The sequence below is a fragment of the Helianthus annuus genome, chromosome 16 (assembly GCF_002127325.2).
Source record: "Helianthus annuus cultivar XRQ/B chromosome 16, HanXRQr2.0-SUNRISE, whole genome shotgun sequence".
NCBI lineage: Eukaryota > Viridiplantae > Streptophyta > Magnoliopsida > Asterales > Asteraceae > Helianthus > Helianthus annuus.
In genome coordinates this window covers 108,829,446-108,839,949 of record NC_035448.2, presented here as the reverse complement: position 1 = coordinate 108,839,949, position 10,504 = coordinate 108,829,446, and the positions used below count along the sequence as shown (strand labels likewise).

At 46.2% G+C, this 10,504-nt stretch overlaps 1 protein-coding gene across 1 annotated transcript; it reads left to right on the top strand.

The window, feature by feature from the left end:
* Positions 1-760: 760 nt before the first annotated feature.
* Positions 761-5,004, top strand: LOC110875399. Its single transcript, XM_022123596.1, has 4 exons — positions 761-1,373; positions 1,460-3,534; positions 3,655-4,274; positions 4,398-5,004. The coding sequence occupies exons 1-4, from the start codon at positions 761-763 to the stop codon at positions 5,002-5,004; spliced, it is 3,915 nt and encodes a 1,304-aa protein (XP_021979288.1).
* The last annotated feature ends 5,500 nt before the right edge of the window (positions 5,005-10,504 follow it).

The following is a 10,504-nucleotide window of genomic DNA, read 5'->3' as shown; positions in this document are numbered from 1 at the left end:
GTTTTGGCAGCACCACCGTTGTCTCTTTCGGGACCGTGGTGGCAGATCCGTTTCTTTACGTGCCCTCACAGTTGCAATCGGGGGGATCAGGGATAACTAGTGGTAACATGCTCACCCCAGTGGCAACCACTGGTTCTCAGTTTTCAAGCCTTGGCTCCATGCCTGTTATTACATCGGCAAACCCCAGCACCATCATACCACAGACCAGCATGCCCCAATATTATCAACCTTTGGTTACCAGCTCGATGCCGCCGTTGTATTCTGCAGCGCTAACAGCGGCATTGTCAACGCCACCTCACCAACCGGTCGTCATGCCGGCTGGGATTATGAACACTCCCGTCACACCAGGAAATCAAGTATACTTCCCCGGGTACTGTTGCACACCCCCATATGGATATTTACCCCCATACGGAAGCTCAACATACCCACCTCAGGGAACCACGCAGGGCAACACTCAATCACCATACGCGGCTTATATGCCGCCTTGGTGGGCTTTTCCAGCGTCACAACCAGTTTACACTCAGACTCCGCCAACGTCGGAACCCGTTTATGATAGAGGAAACGTGGTCAGACCCCGATTCTCTTCAGGAGGAAGTTCCAATCCCATGCCAGACGTTGCTCAGGGTGTAACGCCCCTCCGGTACAACCTATAAAGGTAGAAGAAGACGAACTTACCAGACCATACAAGCCGGTGGACGCGACTTTCAGGTCTAAGTTCACCAGAAGAATAGCCGAAGCTCCTATCAAGGAAAAACCCAAGATGCCTCAAACGGTAGCCAAATATGACGGTCTAGGCGACCCTGACGACCACCTTAACCTATTCAAAAGTGCCGGTGAGGTAGCCTGTTGGTCCATGCCCCTATGGTGCAAAATGTTTGTGCAAACACTGATAGGCGCGGCCCGAGTCTGGTGGGATAGTCTGCCCACCGGAGAAATAGACAGCTTTGAAGATTTAGAATCCAAATTTATCCTACAGTTCAGCCAGCAGTGCAGACATACGAAGGATAGAAACGAGCTCCTCCACATCCGCCGGCGAGACAATGAAACGGTGGAAAACTTTATCGTCAGGTTCAATAAGGAGAGTCTGGCAATCCCGGGGGTAACAAATGACCTGGCATGTGGAGCCTTCCTACAGGGAGTAAATGATGATGAGTTGGTAAGAACACTTCACGGAAGGGATGGCGTGCCTCCCACAATAGACGAAATACTTCGAATAGCCAAAGTCTATGTGATACAAGAGAAGGCAGTGGTAGCCAGTCACGCGGTTAACAGGAAAAAGGAAGCTCTAAAAAACCAGGAAGAGAGGGAGCACCGGGGATCTAGAGGTAAAGGCAAAGGAGACCGATACCAAAGGAATGATAAAGCGGCACGCGGTATGACAGACACCGAAACTCCTATTTGAGGAACGAGCCCTCGAAACCTCGATCCGACTACCCCAACCTGAGCAAGACACCGGCAGAGATCTTAGCCTCGGAGAAACTCAAGTTCAACCCTCCAAAGCCGTTGAAAGATAATCCCAACAAAGATACGAGTAAGTACTGTGAATACCACAAGGGGAGCGGTCATGATACCAACGACTGTTTTCAGCTAAAAAAACAAATCGAATATTTTGTAAAGGCGGGCAAATTGGCACACCTAGTAAGAGATATCAAGCAGGGCCCACCTGTCGTCAAGGAAGAAAACGATAAGGCGGCGGGTAAGAGGCCGCGGGAATTGAATATGGTACACGCGGATATGGGAAAAGGGGCAAAACGAAGTTTCTCCACGCTTGAACCCTGGATGCTAGCAACAATGACTATCGAACCTCGTATGGAGGACTTACACCTCACAACTGATGCCCTAATTATATCCGCTGCAGTAGGAGATTACCGCATGAGGCGAATCCTTGTCGACACCGGGAGCTCAGAAGACATTATCTATGAGCATTGCTTCAATAGAATGCAACCGGAAGATAGAAAACTGCTTGAATCAGTGCATGCTCCCATTAAAGAATTCACAGGTGAAAAAGTTGACCCTATTGGTCAGATCACCTTCCCGGTCACATTTGGACAAGAACCCGGAGAAAGAACCATACTCCTAACTTTCCTTGTGGTCCGCGCTGAGTCATACCACAATGTGATTATTGGAAGGTTCACTCTAGGGAAGCTGGACGCTATAGTTTCTACAGCACGAGGATTCATGAAGTTCCCTACCCCGCGGGGTATTGCAACAGTGTTCCGTGACAAGATTGGAGAGGTGTTAAGCACCAAAAGATACCGCCAAGGGCCCACCAGAGCTACTGGTCCAGAAAGGTGGGTACTAAGCACACGCCATCCGGACCAAACGATCACGATCGGAGACAGCCTCTCTCCAGAAATTAAAAATGACCTGAAGCAACTGCTAAGAAGAAATGTTGATATCTTCGCCTTTGAACATTCTGACATGACAGGAATCCCCCGCGATAAGGCAGAGCATAAGCTAGCAACGCTCCCAGGCATTAAGCCGGTCGCACAAGGCAAGCGCAGTATGGCCCCAGATCGAAAGGCAGCGGTTGTCAAGGAAGTACGAAAATTGGTGGAAGCTGGAATCCTCAGAGAAACACAATACCATACATGGGTATCCAACCCAGTGATGGTAAAAAAGCCAGACGGAACGTGGCGAATGTGCATTGATTTCAAAGATTTAAACAAAACATGTCCCAAAGACGCATACCCACTGCCTGAAATCGATTTCAAGGTCGACTCCCTGGTGCCTTACAGGTATAAGTGTTTCCTAGACGCTTACAAAGGGTATCATCAGATCAAGATGTCCAAAGAAGATGAAGAAAAAACAACGTTTCACACCGATGTGGGCATCTTTTGTTACACAAAGATGCCTTTCGGTTTACGAAATGCCGGAGCTACCTATCAGAGACTCATGGACAAAGTTTTCGAAACACAAATCGGCCGAAATTTGGAGGTCTACGTCGATGATCTTGTAATCAAAAGCAGGGAAGAAAAACAAATGCTAGAAGACATCGAGGAAACTTTCCAAAAGCTTAGAGAGTACAACATCAAACTCAACCCCAAGAAATGCTCTTTCGGGGTGGAAGAAGGGAAGTTTCTGGGGGTAGTTGTCACCCGGGATGGTTTTAAAGCTAATCCAGAAAAGGTGGCCGCCATAGCGCGGATGCCTTCCCCAAGAACGTTGAAGGAAGCCCAGGCTTTAAATGGACGGCTAGTGGCGATCAACAGATTCTTAGCAAGGCATGCTGAGAAATCTTTGCCATTCATCAAAACATTGAAGGATTGCCTCAACAAGAAGAATTTCAAATGGACCAACGAAGCGGAAGAAGCCTTGCAAGACATGAAGCGTTTCATAGAAAGATTACCCATGCTGACAGCACCAAGGCCTAATGAGGTGCTAAAGATGTATTTGGCAGCAGCCCATAACGCGGTAAGCGCTGTGCTTATGGTAGAACGAGACGGAAGACAGATGTCCATATATTACATCAGCCGGGTACTGGCTGGGCCCGAAACGCGAAATCCCACGCTGGAAAAGCTGGTCCTAGCGCTTGTACACGCCACGCGGCGATTAAGAAGATATTTCCAAGCACATCACGTACAGGTCCTGACCAACTACCTGCTACAACAAATTCTGCACAAGCCAGAGATCTCTGGTAGACTGGCCAAGTAGGCAATTGAACTAGGTGCTTTGGATATTGAATACCAAAAACGAACAGCAGTTAAAGGGCAAGTAATCGCCGACTTTCTAGCCGAAATTCCCGAAGGAGAAACCATAGTGGACCCAGCCATCCGGGACATCCCGGAATCCAGTACCGCTCGGCAGCCGTGGAAATTGTACACGGACGGGTCATCAAGTGGAAAAGGATCAGGGGCAGGTTTAATGCTAATAGGCCCAGATGAGATAAGGTTGATGTATGCTTTACGCTTCGATTTCGAATGTTCAAACAACGAAGCAGAATACGAAGCACTGCTTGCTGGCTTAAGGATGGCCCAGTCCATGGGAGCCACAAGGGTTGATGCATATGTGGATTCCCTACTGGTTAATAATCAAGTAAACGAAACATACGAGGCCAAGGACGAATCGATGGCAAGATACCTGGCAAAAACGAAGGAGCTCATGGCTTCCTTTGATAACGTCACAATCAACCACGTTCATAGAGGTAAACACCAGATAGCAGATGCTCTTAGCAAACTCGCTACCTCGGGCATGGAAAAAGAAGTTAAAGTAGAAACGCTGCAGGCACCATCAATCGAACCGCGGAGTGTTTCCGCCGTCACAACGGAAGAACCGTGCTGGTACACCCAGATACTAAAATTCCTTATCAATGGGGAGTTACCATCCGCCAGGGGCGAAGCACATAAGGTATAAACAAAGGCATTGCAATATGAGGTCAATAACGGCGTCCTGTACAGAAAGTCATATTTGGGACCGCTTCTGCGGTGCGTATCCCCAACAGAAGCAAAGTACTTGATCAGCGAGATCCATTCAGGTTTATGCGGTATTCACGCCGGACCTCGAGCAGTAGTGGCCAAAATCCATAACGCCGGATACTATTGGCCCGGAATGCACGAAGACGCCGTAACCGAACTGAGGAAATGCCACAGTTGCCAGAAATTCGCCCCCCAGACACTCAGGCCCAAGAACAACTTAATACCGGTTACAGCGGCATGGCCTTTTCAAAAATGGGTGGTGGATATCGTAGGACCTTTTCCACCGGCCCCCGGAAAGCTAAAATACTTGATTGTGGCCATCGACTACATTACCAAATGGGTGGAAGCCAAACCTTTAGCTAAAATCACCGCTGACAACACCAAGAAGTTCCTTTGGGAACACATAGTATGCCAGTTTGGACTACTGTTGTACCTGGTGAGTGACAATGGAACACAGTTTACTGACAGGATTTTCCAGGAATGGTGCGCCGACCTTCAAATACAGCAGATTTTCACATCAGTAGCGCACCCCCAAGGAAACGGCCAGGTCGAGCGGGCGAACAGGAGCTTGCTAGATGGTATAAAGTGAAGATTAGGTTACGAAGGAAGCTCCTGGGTAGAGGAATTGCCAAACGTCCTCTGGGCACATCGAACAATGCCTAAGACAAGCAATAATGAAACCCCGTTTAGTCTAACCTACGGGGTGGAAGCAATGATACCCGCGGAAGCGGGATTGCCTTCACTACGCCGTTTAGCCACAAGAGATGACAATGACAAGCTTCTAAGGGAAGGCCTAGACCTACTCGAGGAAAGGCGCGAAGCAGCCGCGATTAGCGAAGCAAAATACAAGAAAACATTGGAAAGGTACTACAACAAACGCGTGGCAAAGCACACTTTCAAAAAGGGCGATTATGTTATGCGCGATAATGAAGCAAGTAGGGCGGAACCCCTAGGCAAGCTAGGACCCAACTGGGAAGGCCCTTACGTCATTCAAGAAAATTTGGGCAAAGGGGCCTATCGCCTATCCAGACTAGACGGCACCATCGTACCGCGCAGTTGGAACGTAGCTCAACTAAGGAAATGTTATTTGTAATGCCTTGCTCATAACAACAAGAGCAGATCTTTGTTGGAAGCAAATGTAATCCACCCATGACGATGTCATTTTCGTTTCATATGAAATTAATAAAGTTTTTTTTTTTTTTTACTTTTTAGTCATTACTTAACAATATAAATTACCATCGCATTATAACAGCACATAACGGTAAACCACAAAAAAGCACCCTTAAACACGAAATATTTTTCATACACAAAAGTCATAGGGTCAAAATATACAGCGTTGACAGCGGGTATCTTGGTAATAGATATGCTAACCGCTACAAAAAAAAGATAGGCATTCTTAAAACATGCACATGACCTATCCTAAACAAACCAAGTACTTGTCCCTGTTGTTTAAAAACCAACACATGGGAACCAAAAAGACATGTTTTACCAACTACTGGTGGAAATCGGTCGCCATCACCTCTGCAGGGGTATGCAGCACCACACCACCATCAACCAACATAGGAGGATTAACGGCCAAGCCGCCGGATGATTCCCCAACCACCGACGGAGCCACCCTTCCCAGATCGTCCACCGGATTCTTCTCGGAACAACCACCGCGACGACGCTCATACGTCAAACGGTAACGTCGGACGTGATCAACTGGGATAAGCTCTGTCAAAACATCAGCTGACAGAGATATCACACCAGAATCCACTGGTTGAGGATCTTCATGAACAACACTTTTACAGGCTCGATTCGCCCGGGTTGCAGTGACATTGGGAAGTGGCTTTCTTTTCCGAAGCATCGATTTCGTTACAGGATTCTGCAACTGAAGTAAGCCGTCAACAGCATCCAAAACCCGAAAGATTTCGGAAAGTCTCTGTCTATACCTTTTTCGCTCCATCCTGTCCAACTACCAAATAAGGAAACGGAGGGCTAATTTATAGAAGGGTAAAAGGTCAAATAGTTTTGGCAGTGATGACGTTAGAAGCATTAATGGAAAATAATCATTACACGTCACATAGCCACATTTCAGAAACACGGCAGTGTCAGAAATCATGACATTAGCATTAAAATGTCTGTCAAATCAAAACAGTTATTTTCACCAAATCCAAGTAAAACAAGTGTTATTAGCAAAAGTCGAAAGGAAGTACAGTACATGCCAAGCAAAATAAACAAATTTTTTATTCCTCCTCAGACTCCTCCGCGGGGTCAAGTAGCAAGCGCAGCGACTCTATACCATCTTCGTTCACTTTATCCATTAAATCCCCATAAGAAGACAATGACTCAGTGTATGCTGCTTCGAGAGCGTTTGACATGTCACTTTGAAGCTTACCCTTGGCCGCGTGAAAGTCAGGAGTTATTTTGTCTAGCTGCTGGCACTCCATGTAGCCTTTATAAACGCCATCATGATGACCAGATTGATACGCGGTGACGGATAGGCGATCTATCAGGGCCGTAAAAGGGGGCGATTCACGGAGATACTCAAACGCCCCCACCAAGCCATTACATATTAACCAATTCCTATCGCCCCGTAGAGCCGCCAGCTGGCTAGTCAGGTCATCCACTTCGGCATTAGATTGTGCCAAGGCATTTTCCACCTCCTTCAGTCGGGCAGTAGACGATGTAGCAAGCATGTTGTTCTGGGAAGCAAGAGAATCACAATGGCCTTGAAGTTCTTTAACTTTCTCCTCTCGCTCCTCCAGCTCCGCTTGTAGTAATCGTGATTTGGCATGGGAGGCTTCTACTTCAGCAGTCAATCCCTGGTACCGCTCTTGCACCTAAGACACAAAATCAGTGTCAACTCGGAACTTTTCCAACTGAGTAGATAGTTTGAATCTCACCTTTTGAGCTTCAGCTATAGCCTTACGCTCCAATTCTTCCTGCACACTCTTCGCCTGAGCCAGAACCCGGTCTTTCTCCGCCATATCGCGGGCCCACATTATTTGTTCCTCAGCAAGGTGGGCGGTCACTCTCATCAAGTCATCCTCGGCTTTGTTCTTCTCTGACAAAAACCTAGCCTCCCTTAACCCGGCGGCCTGAAGTTGACTCTCCAAACGGTACTTGTCATCTTTCAGCTCTTGGATAGTAGACCGCGCCTGGTGGAGCTGGGTGTTATCATGCATCCACCTGCGCCGGATCTCTGCTAACCTCCGGGGTTGGCTCACGGAATCCGCTATAGTGGAATTCATCAGATTTTCGTTGTTCAAACCTTCAACATATGCCGCCTCAGCTGGAGGGTATGCCCGCTCAACCCAGTGTTGAATCACTGGGGGAAAAATTAGCCTAGAGGACTCGGCGATTTTCCATTGGGGTTGATAGCGTTTATCCCGGGCATTGGGATCCCAGCTGACAGTGGGCAGAAACAAGTTATCAATCAAACGGGCGCCGTCATCAGCAATGCCACTACTTGACCCCCCAACTTCACTAGCGGAAGCACCCCCGATGCTGGTAGCCTCCTGCGCCGCGGATACGGCGGGCACCTCCTTATCAGCAGCAGAAAAAATACTCAGGGGTGAGTCAAACAGGGACGGATCAATGCTAGAAGTCCGTGGTGTGGAAACGGGATCCACTGTAACAACCACAGAGGCGGTAGGTGTCGGAAGCGGCATGGTACAACTAATAACTGCGGTAACGCTGGCCTGGGTTTTGGGCTCCGTAGCGCTGCCAGTACCGGAACTGGGAAGCGACACCCCCACAGCTGATACAGGGGTTGGTGTAACATTCTCAGTTTGAGTCCCGCTAGAGATACCTGCATATAAAACGGCAAGGTTCAGCAACATGAGGATCATAACTCATAATAACGTTTGAGGACAAGCAATACATACATAGCGGCAAGGCATAGGCAGCCTGCACAGCCTGGAGCGCACTCAGAGTAGGAGCAATAAATGTTTTCTGTTTTTTCGAGGCATGAACAAGACTCGTTATAACGGTGGTAGCAGGAGCATCTCCTCCAGGAAACGCGGTCTCACCAATGGAAGAAGCAGCTACACCGGCCGCCATGTACTTCCTCCCAGTAAGCTTTATCCGGGTGGGCCTCTTTTCCAAAGCTGGAACACCGGTATTTGGGACAGATGGCAGGGGGGAAATATGTAGGATCGAGTGTTGACCCAAACGAGTCGTTCAGAGGCTTTCTCCTTGGTTTCAGGTGCGGAATAACAAGAAACTAAGGTAGAAACAGCAGGCAAATCACTTTAACTACTTGTTTTACTGATTTCAAACGTTTACAGCTCAAATCTCGCACCGGCAGAGCTTCGGTACGATATCTATCCAACCTTACATTTGGGGACCTCTCATACGGTATTTATAGGATTTCTGGTCCTCTCATATGGCATGTCCATAAAAGCGGTCCAGGATGATTGACGCTCGAGTGGTCCAGCTAGTTTGCCGCTCGAGCGGACCAGCCTATTTACCGTTCGAGTGGTTCAGCCCTAATGACCTAAAAGGCGATCCAATAACCCTAATTTGACTCTAAAAGCGGCCCAACTATCTAAAACCTATACATTTCACTATTTCTCGTATTTTGAGCCCAGATCTAACGTTCTAAGACATTGACTCGATACAAGACGTAATCAGCAGATGTAGTGCACCAACAGACTCCCCCTCAGATGTTGATGGAGTCGACTATCGAGTCACAACAATGCTGTCTTCAGTTCTTCAGTCTTGATCAGTCTTCGGACTTCTCTTTCTTTGTCATTCTATCAATCTTCAGGAACTTAGCCTGGAATAATATCTTCTTCAGGAATTCCTTCCTGGAATCATATGCCTGGATCATTCTCTGGCTCTAACTTTCATCAGACTCCCCCTAACATAATGCTGAGATCTCTGTCTGGAAATCGTTATCACCATTGAAATCAACTCCTGGCTTTCTCTGTTTAAGCTCTCCTCTGGTTCTGATGTATCTCCTGGCTATTCGTAGCAACAGGATCAGAAACCTGCAAAACTCAACCATACTATTACAAACTAATACAATTTGCAGTTCAACTTAATGAATCAGCAAATCATATAAGAAAAAATATGAAGATCAAACTGTAGGTTACCATTCAACTTATTCATCAAGTTAATGAACCAAATTTGCATTTCAAATCTTCACAATTTAACATACTCTCTCAAACCACAAGTTCAACATGTTTAGCACTTGAAATGTCAAAAATCAGTTCTTCACACTCTGTTGTCGAAAATCTTTTTGTAATTTTCAAATATCAAACAAAAAATACAATATTTTTGGATTTTTGAATTTAGAGAAATACAGAAATGAACACTATTTTTGAGAGATTGTGCAAGAGGATCATATCGGTTTTTGAGACATATCACCAACACCGTTGATCTTGATTAATCAGCAAATGTTAAAAACAAATTTACTTCTGATTGTCAGTATTGTTGTCCACTTAAACCTCTACACAAATTTTCAATTGATTCAAGATACGTATTTAATGTATTAGCACTTAAACTTATTTGAGTGTCCCACCTCTTGAATATACTCCCGTATCCAGATTCCAATATTCTGATCTACAGGTAAGTATAACTACAAATGATATCTGTATATAAATTAGGGGAAAAATGCGAGAACTGAGGGATCTCAGGTCAGAACTTCCGTTCAGCAGAGAGATATCAGCTTCGACTTAGCAGTGGGTCCCCTTTAGAGGATCTTTTCAGCTACAACAACTGATCATCAATTTTATTGTCTAATCAGCTGAGGGCTTTATGCTATGTTTCAAGCATATGAAGAAAGTATTAGCCAGGGACTAGGTCAGAACTACCGTTCAGCAGAAGTCCCGGAATAATACCCCAGACATCATTTGAGTACAAGAACCTAGTATTCCAGAATAAGAAACCTTTCAAACGAGATTTCAGGGGTTACCTATATATCCAAGTAGTGTTCCCCACAAAATAAGTAAGTTTGATTTTATGTTTATATCTCGAATACAATTTACTAACTGTGTGAAGCCTACTGACACATCATTAGTAAGACTTGTTTAACAACATTTTTGTCTTTACAAATCTCTAGCATGCTGTGATAGTCCACCGATGTACTATCATTTCCTCTT